The following is a 21,600-nucleotide window of genomic DNA, read 5'->3' as shown; positions in this document are numbered from 1 at the left end:
GAAGAAAACAGCAAGTTAATGACAGCGAGGAGTGCATTTAGTTTTTCTGACCAGCTACATATGATTGATGCACCGCAAGTGCCGCATGCCCTGCTGCTCCGAGGGGATTAGTTCTTATTTTTTTATTTGTTCAGTGACAATTCAGCTTCTACGTGTAATCTGCCCAGGGCCTTCAGAGTTAGCATTGCTGGCCCATGTCACTCACACTGTTAGCAGCACTGTTTCTCTCACCAATCCGATTTCAGATTCGCCTCACAGGGCCAGCTAGCAGGCGTAGAGCGACGTCAGCATTTTGTAAGCCTATGCCTTACACTCAAACTTACCAGTGCGCTTGAACGCCTCATCACATTAACAGCGCAGCACTTAATTGATCCTGTTCCGACACAAAGAAAGGAGACAGAAACGGTAATGCTCATTGCTCTGTGTGGGTTATGGAACAAATAAGTGAGTTTATATGTATACTTTTTATAAGTCACGGTTTGTTTGCCACTTCCACTGGAAGTCTTCCAAACTGCTCCAAATTATATTGTAGTGTCGAGGTTTGTAGTTTGGAGTTCTTTAGACGTGATGTATTGGAAGATAAAGGGTTACCTGGGTTTCTTGCTTTTGTAAGAATAGTATTCATCCCCAATTCTGTAAAGCCATGCATTGTTATATTGCGTTTTTGTATATTATTGATGGTTTGTATAATTGTGACGTGATAGTGGTGGCATTAAGGGCGCTTACTGTAAGTCCCCACTGAAAGCCCAGGTACAAAACGCATCGCATTATGCATGTCTGGTTATTACCACACAAAACATCCCAGTTGGCAGTATTAAGTAATATCAAATTAGCACTGACATAGAAATGTACACCTCACACTCTAAACATCCTTGTTGCTATTTTAGTAATAAAGACATACGCTTGTTGTCAGCTTGGGCACACATTACAGGTTGACAGCATCCTCTTATAAAGGATTCCTCCTTAAAGTGTCCGTCAGTGGCCGTGTAGCTGATGTTTTATTGCTTGTGTACCTGCTTTGTTCTCTCTCTTATCTCACAAGAACAAAACCCCAAAGCTGTTGTTCACTCCTGAGAAAATGTCAAGCCTTTTATTTTGCAGCAGTTAAGCAGGGAAATGTACTGTAAGAGCTGGCCTTTTGACACCCACGGCAAAGTTGTGTAACTAGATTGACGCCTCCTCCTGATGAATTGAATGAAAAATTGCACCTCATACTTTGATGACCTCCCTCCTGATGTTGTGCTGTGCTGCCCACTATCTGTTTGGCTCTCAACAGTGTTACATACTTTCCACCTGAGTCAGGCAGATAAGGCTAATTATGCCTCTCATTTGCAAGTGGGATCCATAGAATAGATCCTCTTTAGCCAGGACTGCAAGTCCTATGCAACCCGCAAGCTATTGATCCTGCTCTGGAAGAGCACGCATGTTTCATGTACAAACAAACTACTAATGCTGTCATCAGACACAAAGAAAACATTAATTTTGCAGCTTTTCCAGTAGCTTACCAAGGCACCATCTGGCAAAGTCGTTAAAATGTTAATTCATTTAGAGACAGGTAATAAACTGCAATCGTCGGAGAGATGGCAGAGAGTTTGGCGGAAATTGGCAAGTGAAGCGAGCCGTTTCACTAATCAACTTGCACCGCCCACTCACAGCGTCTTTAACCTGAGCCATCACCGTATTTTCTATGGGATGAATGGCATGCTGGCTTTGTGAGCAGTGAGGAGATGGGGATGGAGATGGAGGTGTCACTTCAGGTTTTTTTCACATGCAAAATGTCTGCTTGGCACATGAGGGTGAAATTCTGCAAAATAGTTGTTTGATCATCTCTCTGTCTTTGGTGTTGGGCAGCAAAGAGCTGAAAATGTTACATTAAAAGCTATTCAGCACACAATATGCTAAATGGACCTGAATATAAGACGATCCAACTTTTTTAAGACATGTTTTCCATGTCACTGGTGTGTGTGTGTGTGTGTGTGTGTGTGTGTGTGTGCTTTTCTGTGCGACTCACATGGGGAATACATCATTTGACGTCATATGTTCAGCTGCATGTGTAAATATCTCAAATATAAGACGACCTGTCTGTCTGACAGGCTGCTTTGAACAGCGCTATTAATAGAGATTTAAGTACAGTGCTGTGAAAAAATGTTTTCCCCCTGCCTGATTTCTTATTTTTTTGCATGGTTGTCACACTTAAATGTTTCAGATCATCAAACAAATTTAAATATTAGTCAACGACAACACAACTGAACACAAAATGCAGTTTTGAAACGAAAGTTTTTATTATTAAGGGGGGGAAAAACCCAAAGCTGCATGGCCCTGTGTGAAAAAGTGATTTCCCCCTAAACCTAATAACTGGTTGGGCCACCCTTAGCAGCAACAACTGCAATCAAGCGTTTGCGATAACTTGCAATGAGTCTCTTACAGCACTGTGGAGGAATTTTGGCCCACTCATCTTTGCAGAATTGTTGTCATTCAGCCACATTGGAGGGTTTTCCAGCATGATGCGCCTTTTAAGGTCATGCCACAGCATCTCAATAGGATTCAGGTCAGGACTTTGACTGGGACACTCCAAAGTCTTCATTTTGTTTTTCTTCAGCATTCAGAGGTGGACTTGCTGGTGTGTTTTGGATCATTGTCCTGCTGCAGAACCTAAGCTGGTTTCAGCTTGAGGTCACCAACAGATGGCCGGACATTCTCCTTCAAGATTTTTTGGTAGACAGCAGATTTCATGGTTCCATTTATCACAGCAAGTCTTCCAGGTCCTGAAGCAGCAATCACACGACCACCAAGCAAGTGAGGCCTGCAGTTCTTTGAATGTTGTCTTTTGTGACCTCTTGGACGAGTCTTCGCTGCGCTCTTGGGGCAATTTTGGTTGGCCGGCCACTCCTGGTTCATCACTGTTGTATGTTTTCGCCATTTGTGGGTAATGGCTCTCATTATGGTTCGCTGGAGTCCCAAAGCTTTAAAAATGGCTTTATAACCTTTTCCAGACTGATAGATCTCAATTAATCTCAGTTAAGTTGTGTTTTAATGGGGGGAAAATCACTTTCTCACACGGAGCCATGTAGGTTTGGATTTTTTTTTCTCCCTTAATAATAAAAAGTTTCATTTAAATACTGCATTTTGTGTTCAGTTGTGTTATTTATATTTTGTTTTATGATATGAAACATTTAAGTGTGACAAACATGCTAAATAAATAAGAAACCAGGAAGGTGGCAAACACTTTTTCACACCACTGTAGATTGTAGTGATGATATATATATATATATATATATATATATATATATATATATATATATATATATACTGTAGTTACATATATAGTTATATGTATACTGTACTTATATTAAGGCACTAGGTTAATAATTCAATCATTAAACATCAGTGCAAATAGCTATTCTAATATCTACTTGTAATAATTCTTTACCTACTCAGCTAACAAGTTAATAAAACAATATTATCCTACAGGCACCATTGTATGACTAATGTTGACCCTATTGTGAGTTCAGGAGTAGAAGAGTGGTCCTCAATTACATTTGCTCCAGTGCCAGATGTGTTCTTGGCTGACACTGTGAGGACCAAATGGTATCGTTAAAAACATTCTAAATTGATTTTTCGTCTAAAAGTGCCTCCGTGGGTTACATTCCATCGAAACAGCCTTTCCGCACTGCATTTTCGGTAAATGCATATTTTGTAGTCCGACTGCTGTTAAAAGTCTAATATTCAATGTCTACTTTTCTTTTTTCGAAGAGATGGTAGAGAAATATTTGCTCAAATGTTAGGCGTCTTCTCCCGCTGCTTCATTGTAAGTCATACGCTGAACACTCCTCTAGTTGGAATGAATGTTTACATTATTCAAATTTGGCCTGTGGGCCACATATTGACGACTCACAAATCGATTTTAATATAAAGTCGTCCTCATTCTTATCGCGTTTTTCACACAATTAATTAAAAAATGGCTGCTGTTTGACTACTACGTGTTTGACTACAGTCAAAAATATAGTCAGAAAATATGTATATTAAGCACATTTTAGACATTCTTGGCCTAAATTAAGCATTTTCAAGCATAAAAATGACGAAATGAACTAAAATACAAATACAGTTTCAGGCATTAAAGGATTTTGATGAACTGTAGTCTCCACCGGCCACTAGGTGTCACTAGTAACACAACCATTAGACTTGATAACAATAATTGCAGGTTTGAATTATGTCACAACAAGCATCCATCCATCTGTTTCTATTGTCCTAATAAGTGTCACACAGAGATGCCCAAATGGAGATTTAAACCCAGATCGTCCTGATCTCCCGACTGTGTGGCCAACATGCTAACCACTACCACAACATTCTAATCATAATAATAAAACGGGGTACTCTTGTGGTCATATACCAGCTAGAACTCAAATCTGAATTCCCGCGTCCAGAAGACATTCATTGAAACACACACGAGCATTAGTCTTGTGTATGTCTTAAATAGCGTATTTTTTCTGACTATATCTACTGTATTAGGGAGTATGAGCGTGAAGGTGAATATAGGGGTGTTATTCTATGTCTAGAGGGCTCTAATGATATTCAAAAAAACATATGTAGAAGGTCGTAAACAGGTTTTCTATGCTCTAACTATTAAAATATTTCATTTATAAATAAAGAATCATGGAACCAATTGGAACCAATTAACCACGATAAACGAGGGATTACTGTATTTGTAATGTATTGGTTAAAATTGATAAGTTCTTCATTGGCGTAAACAGGGGTGCCGCCAGGGATATGTGGTCCCTTTAATAAATACATCATTCTGGTCCCCGCCAAAAAAAATATATGTATACTACTTTTATCCAAATCCTCGGTCAGTCAGTCAAATCCTCATGTAGATTTATTCTATTCCTGCTAACAAACAAAGAAATACCTTACACCTTCACGGTTGGGGTAGCTAACATACAGACCCAACTAACTGCAACATGCCAGCCTGTCGATCGCATATAAAGCATCGCAGCAAAACCAAGTGAGAGGGCTGACTTGAGTCAAGTGTGACATCCTCATAAAAGCGTGGTCACCTGGTGTGAACAGCCTCCACTCCAGATGGCAGGCAGACCAGTCACTTGGGCTCAAATGTCCCCGTCAAGCAAGATCTGATGAAATTTTAAAAAGATGCATCTCCAAAACTTTTTGAGCTCCATTTTTAGAAGAGGAACCCAAAGGCTAATAAGAGTTAAGTATCTGACATTTAAGAAGGCAGCAGCATGGGCTACATTAAATACACCACAGTTTGTCATAACAGCCATATGTAATGCCACTCATGTAGGAGAGGATGATTATTTTTACATTATTCAAGGTCAAATCATGTGCAGGCAAAGCAACGGTGGTAAAATGCAGTGGATTGTGTGTTATCTTCTCTGCAAAAGCAGAAAAAAAGGCAATATTTTTCTCCTTGAGTCTGTGTTGTCCTGATTACGCCTTGAAGTACCGCACCAGCCCTTCCCAGTAAGGTTTATCTCGGTGGGAGGAATCAAACAAGCCATTAATCAAAAAAATAAATAACATTGATCCAGAATGAGGTCTTATGCCCTTCATTCAGTCCTTGCATGTCCTTGGGTTGACAATGCAGTGGGAGGAGACGCCGCAATACATCTTTCCCATGAAAAGTCCCGGAAAACTGAACACTGCATCCATCATAATCTCAGGAGGATTTAGTAGGAAATCGTGCGAAAAGTTAAGCAAAAGCAAAAGTGAATAAAAAAAATAAAGAAGTGCCATATTTGTGTGGTGAAGAGCAAGTGAACCGCATCTGGGGAAAACCAATCAAAACAACTACAGGCAAACGCTAAGGATGTCACGATCTCCGGGGAGTGCCACAAATTGAGAAAAAAATTCACCTTCAAGAGAATGAAAGTATATGAAAAGTAGTTACAGTAATCCCTCATTTATTGCGGTTAACTGGTTCCAGACCCGACTGTGGCAAGTGAATTTCCGCTAAGTAAGTATTTATAAATGCAATATTTTTGTAGTTATATCATAGAAAACCTGTTTACGATCTTCTAAATACGGTTTTTAACACTGTCATGAAATAACACCCCTATGGTCACCGTTACACTCGTATTACCCAATGTAGTAGACATAATAAGAGAAAATAAGACATAAATGAAACTTGTGCTTGTGCGTGTGTCATAGTAAATGTGTTCTGTGTGAAGGACTGGAAATGATGTCGGGGGTTCAGAATTGAGTTTTAGCTATTATTATTATGTTATTAGTTTGAAACCTGCAATGAAAGCCCGTTGTTCTGGCCATCAAGTCTGGTGCTTGTTTCACCGAACAATTACTGACACCCAGTGACCAATGTAGAATACTACATTCACAATTTGAACTTCTTATATATTATATTCAACCACAAAATGGCATGATTCATTCATTAATAAATGTTTGAAATACCGAGTAAAGCCATGAAATTCAAACCGCAACGTGGCGAGGGGCGACTGTATTACTATTACCTCTTCAAATGGAAAAGCTCACATTGTGGCCATTCCTTTTGAAAACATATACCGTATTTTCTGGAGTATAAGTCGCACCAGCCAAAAATGTACAATGAGGAGGAAAAAAAACGTATATAACTCACACTGGACTACAAGTCGCATTTTGGGGGGAAATTTATTTTATAAAATCAGAGACCAAGAACAGACGTTTCATCTTGAAAGGCAAGTTATAGTAATAACAATAAAATGGAGAACAACATGCTAAGTAGGCGTCTGTTAACGTGACGTGAATAAGTGCTATGTTAACATAGCATAACATAGCATCTTTAACAGTTATTCAGATAACTATAGCCGAAACAACCCGCAATATGGCACCTACCTGGGCGTGGAGACGTAACTGCACTGGTGACAAGCGTCTCCCGGCAGCACGTTGTTCAAGCAACCATTTGTGAACTTGTTCCTCCGGCTGTGGCCGCCTAGCTTTCAGCCGGCGATTAGCTTTTTTTGTTTTCTTCGTTGCAGTTCGGGTATCCTCTGCTTTTCGCCAGCCCCTCACAAGTTTCTTGTTCACTCCAAACTTCACTCTTTCTGCTACTCGATTACCATTTCGGCTGCATGCTTCACTACTTGTAAGACAATAAAATATCAGGGGAATGAAGACTGAGGTGAGTCATGTACGTCGAAATATTCAGATATTATGTTGGCGCTTGTCGTCAAAGCTCAAGGCAGTGGTGGGTCGGTGAGGTCATCGTTCTCGTATTGCCTGTATACAGGCCCACTCTGGAAGCAGTTTTCAAAAAATTCAGGTTGCCCAGAAAGCCGTTCCCATGTGGATGAGAGGCTGAAACGATAAACGTTTCAGTGTGAATAGCCCCTCAGTTTCATTTTCAGTGGAAGAGGAGCGATAGGAGTACAGCGCCCTCTCGTGGCTGTCAATGTGGAAAAAATCACAAGTAAGTCGCTCTGGAGTACAAGTTGCAGGACCAGCCAAACCAGGAATAAAAGTGCGACTTATAGTCGGGAAAATACAGTAATTACAGATGGAGGGGGGTGTTTCACCTAGGGTGCCACATCGGGTAGGGACACTCCTGCCCAGCTGTATTGTTGTTTTGCTTTTGTTTGTTTCCAGAAACAACTTTTTTCAAAATAATCATCCTTCACTTAACCTCTGTTCATCAATTTTTTTAAAAATCAGACCTGCATAATATCCTTCCATTCCAATGACGTACCTTGTACCTTCTTCATAATTGTTGTTTACAGGGCCGCCCACCATCTCCAGCACTCAGACACAACAGGCCTTGCACGGCGAGAAAGGACAAATCAAATGTTTTATCCGAAGCACTCCTCCCCCAGATCGCATCGTAAGTACATTCCTTTAAAAACGATCTCATCGAGCCACTTGTTACATTTGGAGGTACAACGTTAAGCAACCTTACTGCTTAATGATAAGCATTTGTTACCATATGAAAAGGTCGAAACAGCAGTTGGAACAGCGGCGCTCATTTGATTTACACAGCATGGATCCTATCAAGATTTATAGACCTTATATAACAGCCTACTCTGGAAGTGCTAATTATTAATGTGCCGTCAGGCCTACGTGTGTGTTCAGATTTGTTCCTACCCTCTATGGACATACATCCAAAGATCAGCTAATTGGTGACAGGTTGGCAATTGGGGACAAAAGCCACGGAAGAATAATAATCTGGGGTGAGTGCCTCAGGTTTGGGTAAGATGAAGATTTATGCAAGTAAGAGGTTTCATTTTCAAAAATGTCGTAGCATTCAATTTGAGATCAAACGGTATATATTCGAATGTATATATTTGAATAATTATCAAGAGGAGCCAGTTGAGGTGGCTCGGGCATCTAGTCCGGATGCCTCCTAGACGCCTCCCTGGTGAGGTGTTCCGGCCATTCCCAGCTGGGAGAAGGTCTCGGGGCAGACCTAGGACACGCTGGGGGGGACTACGTCCCACACCTGGCCTGGGAACACCTTGGTGTCCTCCCAGGGGAACTGGAAGAGGTGGCCGGAGACCGGGAAGTGTGGGCTTCCCTTACGACTCGGAACCGGATAAGCGGAAGAAAGTTTTATGTTTTATCCATACTCCCACAAAATATAATTATTATTTTACCTTTTAGTTATTTGGATTATTATTTTATTTTGTGTACTTCTTCTTAACTCATTCAATACCAAAGTCAGATTTATGCGTTTTTTTTAACCCAAACGCTCGCTCCCAAAGACGTATTTATACATCTTTTTCGTTTTTTTGCGCAAGAGGAAAAAAGAGGTGATGACGTAAGTGCACAGTAAAAGAGGTCACTTTTCAAACAGTTTTAAGCCATAAAAACGGCCGCAAGGTGGCAGAAGTGCATTTGATCAGAGCTCGGCATGGATCATTTGCATGTATTAACACACTTGACAGCAGGGAGGAAGTGAGAGAGCGTGGAGGAGTGTAGCGTGCAGAAGGTTACGCATGGTAGGGAAATTTTAACGCATGCACACGCACGCACATGCACGTGTGCACACACAAATGTGAAAATTCTAATTAGTCCACGGTGTTATATTTGTAAATAAATTGTTATTTTGATGTAAAACAACCATTTTTTGTGTTGTTTATGTTGTGGTATAGTTGTTTAGATATTTGAGCTGTCACAAAAACAAAAAAAATTGTGTCAAAGTGAAAGTTCTGCTTGAAATGTATCAGAAAAAGGTGGTTTTCTCCGTTTTTTGTTGGGAACTGATATTTACCTATTTTCTACTTCTGATTACTAAAGAATGGAAAAAGGTAGAAACAACCTTTTTTTTCTGATGAAAGACAAGAGCCCAACCTTTCTTTTGGTCGGATCCATGTTTAAATAACCATAGAACACAGTACTCTGCATGCTTTTTCTGTCAAAATTGTCTAAAACGGATGGTACTGAAAGGGTTGTCTTCTGAAAAATGGCTGGGATTGAATGAGTTAATAGAAATTTGCTTGGATTTTTCTCCAAATGAAATCATTTTAGTAGCAAACTGACGTGTTTTACTTCAATGAATTTGTGTATTACATTTTTTTTTACTGCTTATGATATTATTATTATTTGAAAGTAATAATGATATTTTTTATGTAAAAATAAGTTTTCAAATCAAAAAATCATTATTTTTGAAAAATAAATCCTATCAAATGAGAACTACTCAAAATAATTCACTGGCAAAAATAATAATGCAGATAGCCAACATTCTAACATGTTTAATTTTTCGTATAATTTCCGACAAAATTTTCAGAAATATGTTCACATTGGGGCCGCACGGTGGTCTAGCGGTTAGCAGTCACAGTCACAGTCTGGAGATCGGGAAGACCTGGGTTCGAATCTGTATTTGTGTGTGGAGTTTACATGTTCTCCGCATGCGTGCGTTTTCTCCGGGTACTCCGGTTTCCTCCCATATTCCAAAAACATGCATGTTAGGTTAGGTCTACGTGTGCCCTGCGATTGGCTGGCGACCAGTCCAGGGTGTACCCCGCCTGTCGCCGGAAGTCGGCTGCGATAGGGAATAGCTGTTTTTTTTTAAAGGTAACAGCAAAAACCGAACAGTGCTCTATAGCAAAGAATCAAACGTTTATGGGAATAGACAGGAAACCGGGAATATCAACCCAGTTGAAAAGATGAGATGATTTAAATCACAGGTGACCAATGTTTGAACACAATAGCATAGCAATCTATCAAAGGGCCTTTTATTCTGGTCCAGAGTGATGGACCTTCTGTACGTACTGACATTTATTTCCATTGAGCTACACACACACGCTCACAAAAGGCGTTTTATTAAATAGGCTGAAGGCTGAGTTGGCTTCCAGCCCTCCACTCCTTTATTGTCGCTTTACGGCTTTTCACTTGTCACTACCCGCCTATAAATCCTCCTCCAAATGTCCCTTTGCATTCAGAACACGACCAACTAACCACGCTGTGTCCACTCTTTAGGCCTGGTCCTGGAAAGAGACCGTTTTGGAGTCCGGTACATCCGGTCGCTACACGGTTGAGACGGTCACCACGGAGGAAGGAGTCATCTCCACGCTGACCATGAGTAACATCGTGCCGGCCGACTTCCAGACCATTTACAACTGCACGGCGTGGAACAGCTTTGGCTCCGACACCGAGATCATACGCCTTAAGGAACAAGGTGGGAACCCAGGTCCGACAGGTTCCATCTTCCTCTTCTCCAATCCATGTGCTGGTGGTGTGAGACGTTACGAGACAGTCTTGTGTTTTTGCATCTGTGTTCTGTGTGTATGTCATCACATCTGGCAACCAAGTGAGCTTTTGATGTCTGTGCGGTAAAAAACATACGCGGAAAGTAAGGACTTGATTGGGCCGTGCCATATCACAGGTGGTCCTCAGTTCCGAGTGTCGACCTAGTTGCCTTGTTCAAGGGCACCTCAGCCAATTCTATGCTTGTCAAGTGAATGAAACATTTTTAATGCCTTCTCCACAGCTGCTTCAATAATCACCCACGGTACTGTTAAGACAGCCCAACATAACCCAAACAGACACATAAAAATTCTCTTTCTTCATTAAAAGACCCTTTTAAGAAAAATTAATACCTTCTATCTGTTGACCTTTTCCCTCTGTACCACCGGGGAAGGTTGTTTAGTCTCTCCACTTATCGCCAATGATAAATTATATGCTGCTTATGTGAAAGTGACATTGACCAATGGAGGTATTAAAGTGTCTTTAATGGTGTAGGAAGAGCACTTGGTTGTTTGGCTTCAGTTGGAAAATTGCACGGAGGTCATAAATGTGGGCAACTCCGGCCCTCATTAAAGTGTTTGATGAGGACCTTTACACACCAGAGCCGCATGGAGATGTTTTGCCTGCAGGTTTGAGGTGCTGCGCGTCCTCCAGTGCAGAAAAAAACACAACCACAACTGTGCTTAACACACACACACACACACACACACACACACTGACTTACACTCTCAATTACTCACTGGATATGCCAGCCTTCTTATAAATCTAAATTATATCAGAACTGAACGGCATTCAAATGTTCTCCCTTTAGGAAGCATATTGTATATAGGAAGTATTGACCCAGACATCCATGGTTATTAGATGACCCCTCTTTGTCAAAAAATCGAAAAAGGCGCAATCATAGACAAAAAATGTTTTCAATATCTGGTAGAATCTAAAAAAATAATATTCCATCAATAGCCATTATTGTAAAATTAGCTGTTGTCTAACTTGCCACAATGTTGAGACATTATTTCCCCAGTGGGTCACTGGTGTGTCCGTGTGTGACAGGAAGAAATGCTCTCACTCATTTGGCCCCACCTGTTGGTTTGTAGGTAATGTACAGTAGATCCCTGCCTTTCATTCCGGTACCACCAATGAATGGCGAAAAAAAAATCCAATTAACATTTGCAATAAAAGTCCATCCATCCATCTTCTATGCCGCTTGTCCTAACTAGGGTATGCTGGAACCTATCCCAGCTGACATCGGGCGAGAGCCAGGGCAATGCAGGGCAACCATTTGCCCTCACATTCATACATATAGACAATTTAGAGTCTTCTAACCTAACATGCATGTTTTTGGTTTCTAACCTTTTCCGTTCTTTAGTAATCAGCAGTAGCACATAAGTAAGTTTCAAGAAAATATCAGTTCCTAACTAGAAAAGGGAGAAAAACAGCTTTTTGTGAAAAGATACATTTCACGCATAACTTTCACTCAAATATTTAAACAACTATACCACAACATAAACAACACAAAAAAGGGTTGTATTACATCACACGCGTGTGTGCGTGTGCATGCATTAAAATTTCCCTACAGTGTGTAGACTTCTGCATGCGACACTCCTCCACGCTCTCCCACTTCCTCCTAGCTGTCGAGTGTGTTACTACATGCAAATGATCCATGCCGAGCTCTTACCAAATGCGCTTCTGCCACCTTGTGGCTTACAAGTGTTTGAAAAGTAACCTCTTTTATTATGCGCTTGCGTCACCTCCTCTTTTTTGCCTCTCACGCAAAAAAATTGAGTTAAGGACATATGCTGGTCTCGGGATCACAAGGTAAAACATTTACCACAATCACGCTGCCAACACAACATGACAACATGTACGAGTTACACACATACAGTAGGGCAACAACTACTACTATGGGGAATAATAAACAACCACGTTAACTTTAAACATGTAACTTCAGCAACTTTTTACAAAACAAGTACAGCAAAGTAGGCTGGGAGCTGGCATCATTCCCAATACTTGATGTGGCTCAGCCTCACCCAGACTCTATCTCCAGCGGCGCCCAGGTAAATTGAGGTTAAGACCCCTGACTTAGATGTATAACATAGGTATATTGATAGTATAGTTGTTATTAATATAGCCAGAGCCCGGTTGCCCCCAGAAATGGGGCACTAGAGGTTAAAGGCAGCAAACACCACACCTCCATTGTGTTGTCTAAATGTAGTCCATAAAATGTTGTCCCTACACTGCATGTCTTCTTGCTTTGTGTAGTTTGTGGTATGTGTGAAATAATAATATTGTCTTCCTCAAGACAAATTTCTGTCTGTGCGTTGTTTTTCTACAGAATCCCTCCCCGTGGCGGTGATCATCGGCATTGCCGTGGGAGCTTTTGTCGCCCTCATCGTCCTCATGGGTACCATCGGAGCGTTCTGTTGTACCCGCTCGCAGAGAAGTATGTCCGCCCGCCGCCGTCATTACCGAAAAGCATGCATGGCAAAGCATCATTGGGTCCACAATCACCATCAAAATGTCCATCTATTGTAGCGGATCTTGTTTTTCATTAAATTAAACAAAAGCTGCTATTGAATGAAATACAAATGGCAGCTGGAGCAAAACTGTCACACTTCACAGAAGATCACTTCTTGAGATGGACATCTTTTGCGCTGCAGAGATCACAGCCAGATTGTGTTAAGGACTCATTTCACGCAAGCTCAGTCACATTCCAGGCTATTTGCATCATGCGCTGTGTTCACTGCCACCCACCCATGTACCAAGTGACTCAGGTTTGAGACAGTCAGCAAGTGTCTCTTTCCAACAAGCAAACAAGCAAAAAGTGTGCTACTGGTCCCTTCAGCATGTCTATTGTGTGTATACTACAGAGGAAGCGCACCTGGTTATGCCCTCACTGCCCGTCTCCATCTGTGCTCACCAGAGAGAACTTGCAAGCAAAATTAAAACAGAAAGTAAGAATTTGTTATCTGACAGTTACCATCATCAGCATTGTGCGTAAAACACAATGAGCCGCCGTGGAAGGTTGTGTGAGATTGCATACGCTATGTATGCAGCGCCAGATAGTCTTGTGTTACAAGTGATTATTAATTGTCGTGTATTGTGTTGGTCTTTTATGGGAAAAAAAATGTTTTGTCGTAATGAAAAGCACACTCGGGGAAAATTTGAATGTCAACAAATACAAAATGGTGTTTGCGCAGCTTTTTGAGATAAATGTGCCATCTGTTTCTGACAGATCTGAAAGGAGTGGTGTCCGCGAAAAACGACATCCGGGTGGAGATTGTGCACAAAGACCATAACGCCGCCAGGGAAAACGAGGAGCACGCCTCCATGAAACAGCTGATGGTGAGTGTGAGTGTCACAACGTACTACTTCCCTTCCTATACAGTACTGTCAGAAATATCATATAGAGGATCTTTGAGAGATCATATAGAGGGTCATAGAGACAGCTTTGTTCCTGCCACATGGAGGATCTTTGCCTAGCGTTTTTTTTTTTTTTTTTACAACAGTATGCTCCTGATATATGGAAGGATCTTTGATTTGCCTTTTAATGCAGCGGGTCCTTTAAAACATCCGCATGCTCCTGTCATATGACAGATATTTTATTTGTTTTTTTTAGCTAGAAGTCCTTTAAAACATCAGAGCAGTCCTGTCATACAGAAGATCTTTGACTAGCCTTTTAATGTAGTAGCTCCGTAAAAACAGCAGTCTTCCTGTCACACACTAGAGGGTCTTTGACTAGCATTTTTGGCGGTAGGTCCTTAAAGCAGCTGAACGGTTGTCATATATACAAGAGGTTATTTGACCAGCATTTTTATTTATGCTCCTGTCAAATAAATGATATCTTCGACTGACTATATAGAAGATCTTAGACTGTAGCATTTTTTTTGCAATAGGTGCTTAAAAACTACAGAAAACTCCTGCCCTGCAGGTTTTCTCTCCAGCTAGTTTCTCCAGCAGGTCATTGAATTGATGAGCTCCTTCCTGCAAATTGAAGGAGGAGGCGTTGGTCATTAAAATCACCTGCTTTAGTGACCGTCCGGAAAGAAAACCTCCAGTGTCTCGGCCCTCCATGGCACAAGTTTGACACCCCTGCTTGTGTGTATGAGAGGAACACTGATGTTTTAAAGGACCTACTGCATGAAACAATGCTAGTCTGCCAGTTGTAACAGGAGGTACGTGAATAGAAATGTAAAACAATCATCATTAACACAATGACAAGTGCACCTGAACACCTCACTGCGCAAGGAGAACAGAGCAGGAACGAGACAGAGCGTGAAGTTGTTCATTGCTGTGTGCATTATATGAACAAATAAGTAAGTTTGATGATTATTTTGTGCATTGAGAGTGGTTAATCTTGAAGATTTTGTTTATATTGGTGTTACAGTCCCTGCACGGCACAGCGGTGAAAACCTGTCACTGTGAGTGGGGATTCCCCCCAAAATTAGGCTTTATTGTTGGGTACTTATATTATATAGTATTTTTGTACTTGGGATACTGCTTTATCATGATTGCCAACATTGGATGCCAGCATCAGGAATAAAAGAGTTCATTATTTTTTGTGTAAAGCCCTAACAAAATGACATGTAGTGAAGTCTGAGGCTACATTTATTGATATGATGCTGCAGTCTAAACAGTGTTGATAGGGTAATCCTGCAGTGGGTGTACTTGTGGAGCTGCCAGACACAGAAAGACCCTTTTTGAAGCCACACCAGTCTTACGGGTTTTTTGTGCATGATGCTCCAGGGCGGGGTTATTTGTAGTAGAAAGCTTTGGTGCAACAGATTCTTTCCATTCTTCCACTGCGACAAAATGAGCTCTGCCAACTTTACAAAACTCTACTTTGTTAAGGGAAGAACATTTTCATGGATGCATTATTAATGCTCCCCTTCCAGCATCGAGTGACGGTGTCTGACTAATACCGCAGGAAGAACAAGTGATAAAAGTATCATTCTTCCGTCTCAAATGTTCTCTGGTACTTTGAAGGCAGAGAGTTTCCACCAGCCTGCTCAGACTTTCCTTTGTTTCCATGCAGGTGGATCGCGGAGAGTTCCAGCAGGAATCTGCTCTGAAGCAGCTGGAGGTTTTGCAAGAGGAGGAGAAGGAGTACCAGCACATTAAGGTACTGCTTTTGATCAATGACAGCATGGAGGCACTGAAAGTGCAAAAGGTGGGGGGAGGTGGGAGAGTTGTCTTCAACAAAAAGACCAAAATACGGTAATTTGACATTTAAGAAACCACAAATTTGTGAGTTTTGGGTAAAAGAATTCAGTTTTTCCGCTGATCAAACATCTCATTCACCAGAAGTCGGTAATAATTTATAAATATATGATAATACAGGTAATACAGGTAAAATGTATAAGCATACATGTACCAGCCAACACTTTTTTATGTGTTCATCTCTTTATCCTTCATTGATAATGTTTTTTTTCCACGCCTTGCAATGTCACACTTTGTTTAAAGGTCATTGAACGCACCATTGTTACCTGAGACAAAGTGAACGTGAAGCGCATACAGTAAGCCACAATGCGCTTCGAATTATGCGGCTTCACTCTATCACGGTTTTCAATGAATAAATCATACTGTTTCATGCCACTTCGTCCAGCTCCTCCTGGCAGATCCTGAGGTGTTCCCAGGCCAGTTGAAAGACATGGTCTCTCCAACATGTCCTGAGTCTTCCCTGAAGCTTTCTATCAGTCGCACGTGCCCTGAACACCTCCCCAGGGAGGCGTCCTGGCCAGATGACCAAGCCACCTCATTTTGCTCCTCTGTGCGAAGGAGCAGCGGCTCTACTGCGAGTCTCTCCCAGTGCTTCTCAACTTATCTCTAAGGGAGAGCCCAGCCACCCTACGGAGAAAACTCATTTCAGCCGCTTGTACCCACAATCTTGTCCTCTCGGTCACTACCCAAAGCTCACGACCATAGGTGCATAGGCGAGGGTAGGAACGTGCAGTAGATCGACCAGTAAATTGAGAGCTTTGCCTTTCGGCTCAGCTTCCTCTTCACCACAATGGACCGAGTCTGCATCACTGCAGACGTCACACCAATTCGCCTGTCGATCTCGATCTCCATACAGCCTGTTATTAGTCAACAAATATGTATATTCAAGCAAATGTTCGGTATTTTTGTCTAAATTAAGCATTTTCAAGCATAAAAATGGCTAAATTAACTAAATGAAATGGTGTGATCATTGTTTACTTGTCCAAAATGAAGCTAAAAAGAAAGGAAAGACAATAGTTTTTACAAATGCATTTGATTTTAAAGGTGATCTGGTTGAAGGTGCAAATTTAGAAATGTTGTAACTTAGAAATTTTGTTGGAGGTCTGTGATCTACTGAGTTTTATTCTAGTGTTTTTTGGACACAGTGTGTTAAATAATAATGTTTGACCTCCAATTTGTTTGGATTTTTATTATTCCTATAAAAGAAGCCGTACAATTGCACAGTAATCCTTCGCCACTTCGCATTATGAATTTCACGGCTTCACTTTTTTTCAAGAATGTATTTATTAATAAAACATGCTGTTTCGTGGTGATATGCATATTTAACCGAAGTTTACATATTTTTGCCTAAATTAGCTCATTCAATCCCAGCCATTTTTCAAAATTCAACCCCTTTAGTACTGGCCATTTTGGACAATTTTGACTGATCTTTCAAGGCACACAGAATATTGTGTTCTATGGCTGTATAAACGTGGAACCTACCAAAAGAAACATTACGCTCCCGTTCCCAGCAAAAACAGGGAGAAAACCAGCTTTTTGTGAAAAGATACATTTCAAGCATAACTTTCACATTGACAATTTTTTTTTTATGCTTTTGTGACAACTCAAATATCTAAAGAACTACACCACTACATAAACAATATAAAAAATGGTTGTTTTACATCAAAATAACAATGTGTTTACAAATATGACACCATGGACTATTTAAAATGTTCACATTTGGAACTAAACTGTGTGTGTACACGCGTTAAAATTTCCCTACAGTGCGTAACCTTCTGCACGCTACACTCACTCACTTCCTCCTTGCTGTCGAGTGTGGTTTTAAATGCAAATGATGCATGCCGAGCTTTTATCAAATGCACTTCTGCCACCTTGCAGCCGTTTTTATGGATTAAAACTGCTCTAACAGTGACATCTTTCTGTATGAATACGTATTTGGGATTGGGGGTTTGGGTTCATAAAAACGAATAAATACATCTTTGGTATTGAATGAGTTGAGCATAAGAATGGCTGAATGAAGTAACATGCAAATATAACGCATTCAGAAGACGCAGTCAAAGGAGCTGTGATATGTAGTACTGTATACTGGCCACTAGGTGTCAGTATTGTTACTGTAATGTTCGGTGAGACATACAAGCATCAGACTTGATCGGCAGAATAACAGGCTTCTATTGCAGGTTTGAATTAGCTCAAAACAGCCACAATAATCCCTAACACAGACTATTGTTGTGGTCATAACTCACGCCAAGCTAAAACTCTGAAGTCACTTCCTGACGTCACTTCCTGTCCGCGCCACCGGAACACATTTGCAGCAACAGACACGAACACGAGTCTTATTTATGTCTTATTTTCTCTTATTATGTTTATTACATTGGGTAATATAAATGTCAAGGTGACTATAGGGGTGTTATTTCATGTCTAGAGGGCTCGTATTAGGAAGGTTAGTGTTGTCCCAAACAGAAAAGGATAGCTGAACGTTATCACAATTGTAGTGACTCTCTGATCGATGCCCTCATCATTACCCTTCTCCACAATGCACACAAGAACCTGCAAGCTTGAAGTGCTCTATATATGCAGCTCAATTAAATCTGTGAATCTAATCATCACCCACAAATTGGAATGTAACCATGACAGTGTGCCAGTGCATAAACAAAGCATGAGTCACACAGTCCAAGTCTTAAGCCTCTTGTTGGCAGGTAACAAGAGACACGAATGCTAAATGTAGAAACAGGGGAATGGGACTCCAAGTTCTGTGCAGTTTGATCAGCAACTCCGCTGTGTGCGCACATCCTTTGATAGCAATATGTCTTGCACATACGGAGGAATTCTAAAAAACCTGGTCAACCAAACGTGTCTTCGCTCAATGCAATAAATGTGTGCCGCTGGTTCAATTTACATGCCAATGAGCAGACATAGATGAATGAGTGCGCACTGAAGGCGGCACCTGCTTTAGAGCCTCCAAGAGTGATCCACAAGTGATTTGGCAGACTGTGCAGGTTCTCGTCTTGTGTTGTGGCTTATCTCTCGACCACTTCCTTAGTCGTTTATGATGCCGCGTGGCGCATTTTAAAGCTTTAAAGCTGTTTTTGCTGTCCTTTCCCATTTTTTTTCCTATCCGCTGCTGTCAAAACAAAAACTATTTACATTTTGCGATGCACAGAAAGCAGAGCTGCACTGCAAAAAACAGAAATCTAAGCAATATTTTCTTCTGACTACGTTAGACAAATTTGCATATCTTAAGGGTCCCATATAATATTGTTTTCACCAACTTTAAATAAGTCTCAGAGGTCCCAAAAGAGTGCATTGGCCAAAATGTAGCTTTGATGCTGGAAGTTAGGCAGTTTAAAAGTGCTTTTAGCAAGCCCTGCTTGGAACACGCTGTTTTGTGTGCCTGTAGCTTTAATGCTAATGAGCTGTGTTTGTCTCCAAAAAGCACTTTATCCACTTTTTACATATACACTAACTTACATCCACCAATGCCACATATCACATTCAAGCACGTAACGTGAAGGAGTGGTTGAGTTTACGGTTCATTTGCATATAGTCGTAAATTTTAGTTACATTGTGTGCCGACTACGGTGGTTACGTTTCCGATTCGCACACCTTTTGTTGGTCAAAGTAAATTTTTTGGATGCAGCAAAATGCCTTTGTTGCACAATGAGGTATTATACTTGGGAAATCACAGCAGCTGAAACGTAAGTTCCACCGTTTTGTATTATTTATTTCATTGTCTTTGTGGCAAACTTTTGCATGCCACAAAATGGCGATGCGCCCACAGGCTGACATAGACATCATGTTTTATACATGACAGACCTGGAGAAAGCATACAACACTGTTTCCCCTGTTTATTCAATGTGTTTGCAGTATATTTTTATGAAGTTATAGCTGCAAATCACTGTAGTCTGTACGTCATGCCCCCCAAAGTGACAACAGCCTCTCTGGTACCTCTTTCAGGAGACTGACCCAAATCTCAGACGTATGTACAGTGGAACTTTGGTTAATCCGTTCTGGACGGTCCAACTCTAACAATTAATCCATCCCAGAAAGCTAAAAATGTTATACAGTGTTCCCTCGTTTATCGTGGGGGATAGGTCCCCAAAATAGTCCGCAATAAGTGAAATCTGCGAAGTAGCTAACATTTTTTTTGACAATTATTATATATGTTTTAAGGCTGTAAAAACACCTCACCATACACTTTATACACTTTTCTTATTTTCTCACATTTCTCTCAAGTTTAAACACAAGTTCAAACCTTCATTGGAATTTTAATGCTCAACCTACAAGGTTGGACACAAGGAATTAAGTGACTCGCGTGTAGTTCATTCCTCTGACCGTGCCGCTTCATCCTGGCGACGCTCCACTGAAGCGTTTTTGTATCCTTGTTAAACCATATTGCTCCTGTTATCGTATTTTCCTCCTCCTCCAACCGAAGATGCAGTTATTCCGTAATGGTGCCCTACCTTCCTTCAGCATGTCTAGAAGTCCAACTTTTTGTGCAATTAGCATCTTCCTCTGCCTTTTGGGTGAAGAACGTTTCGTCCACATTGTGGGTTTTGTCGGGGAGAAAACGTGCAAACATCCAGAGTTCATAGTCTCTGCAAACTGTTCGCTAGCCATCAGACAACAGGAAACACAGCAGTTTGGCACGAAGGAGATTGACTGACAATGGTTTACAGCCAATCAGGATGCAGAAGACATTGGGCGGGTTCTCCCTTAGCCAATGAGGATGCAGAACACATTGTGCGTTCATACGCTGTACAAAAACAAAAAGCACTAAAATTGCACCAAAAAAAAACGCGAAACAGTGAGTCCGCGAAAAGAGAACTGCAATGGAGTGAAGTTCGAGTTTTATATGCAGAGAACAATGTGAAATGTATATAATTAAATATAAATGATGAATGAAAGAAATAAATGAACATTTAAGGTTACTTTTACCTTCGATGACCGTTCAACGTTAACCAAAAAACACGCTAACAACGGACTCGTGTACGCACAAAATACCACAAAACAAACAATTGCATGTTGCATTGCATATTAACCCAAAGACTGACAGGAGTAAGATCTTCTTAAAAATACCCTTCTTACCAATTGCAATTTTAACAATCTCATTTCAAATTATATCTTAAAATTGTAAGACGGTGCTTACGAAGGCTGTGCACAGGACACACAGCATAGAAAATGAATGTCTAGATGAATGTTTACTCCTCCTTTAGTGCTTTCCATCTAAACGCAGCCGTAAATCAAGTTGGGCAGATTCATTCAGCAGGCATTTATTCTCAAGACAAATTCCTTTAGCACAATTTCCGAAGATTGTATCACTCGTCTGTCCCTGCGAGCAGGAGAACAGCCTTTAATTGCCCCCTAAGGAGGACATTTCATAGGAAATCCCGACGGTTTTCACAAATTGCACATTGCCACCAGCTCCTAGTGTGTTCTTGCCGTGTTTACCTGCTGACTTGATTTCTCCGGGGCTACTTTTTGTCCACATTAGTTAATGGCAACGGGCGTGAGGGCCAAAGGGGGAGACCGCGAGAGTTAAAGGCCATACGCCCTGTCCTCCGTTTGATAGTGACAAGCATAACAAGTATCCTCTTGCTTTGCCTCGCTCTCATTTTCCCCCCATTATGAGCACTCTTCTTTTGGGACTTCCGTTGTACTATGCTTGACATTCACATCCGCTCCCATGAGGACAAC

The 21,600-nt window shown here is 41.0% G+C and overlaps 1 protein-coding gene across 11 annotated transcripts in view; it reads left to right on the top strand.

The window, feature by feature from the left end:
* The window catches only part of kirrel3b (kirre like nephrin family adhesion molecule 3b), a 242,843-nt gene that overhangs the window by 212,316 nt on the left and 8,927 nt on the right, over positions 1 to 21,600 (top strand). For 2 of the 11 annotated variants that reach the window (XM_054793821.1, XM_054793820.1), the window contains exons 11-16: positions 7,728 to 7,828; positions 10,423 to 10,621; positions 13,022 to 13,129; positions 13,557 to 13,640; positions 13,922 to 14,031; positions 15,722 to 15,808. In XM_054793821.1, the coding sequence (XP_054649796.1) occupies positions 7,728 to 7,828; positions 10,423 to 10,621; positions 13,022 to 13,129; positions 13,557 to 13,640; positions 13,922 to 14,031; positions 15,722 to 15,808 (689 nt within the window). Of the gene's footprint in view, positions 1 to 7,727; positions 7,829 to 10,422; positions 10,634 to 13,021; positions 13,130 to 13,556; positions 13,641 to 13,921; positions 14,038 to 15,721; positions 15,809 to 21,600 lie in introns of all 11 variants that reach the window. The other 9 variants (XM_054793827.1, XM_054793817.1, XM_054793818.1 and 6 more) reach the window with 7 other exon arrangements.

Source organism: Dunckerocampus dactyliophorus, chromosome 12 (genome assembly GCF_027744805.1).
Source record: "Dunckerocampus dactyliophorus isolate RoL2022-P2 chromosome 12, RoL_Ddac_1.1, whole genome shotgun sequence".
In the NCBI taxonomy this organism is placed as follows: domain Eukaryota; kingdom Metazoa; phylum Chordata; class Actinopteri; order Syngnathiformes; family Syngnathidae; genus Dunckerocampus; species Dunckerocampus dactyliophorus.
Note: the sequence above shows the minus strand (reverse complement) of the source record. Positions and strands in the feature narration are given on the sequence as shown.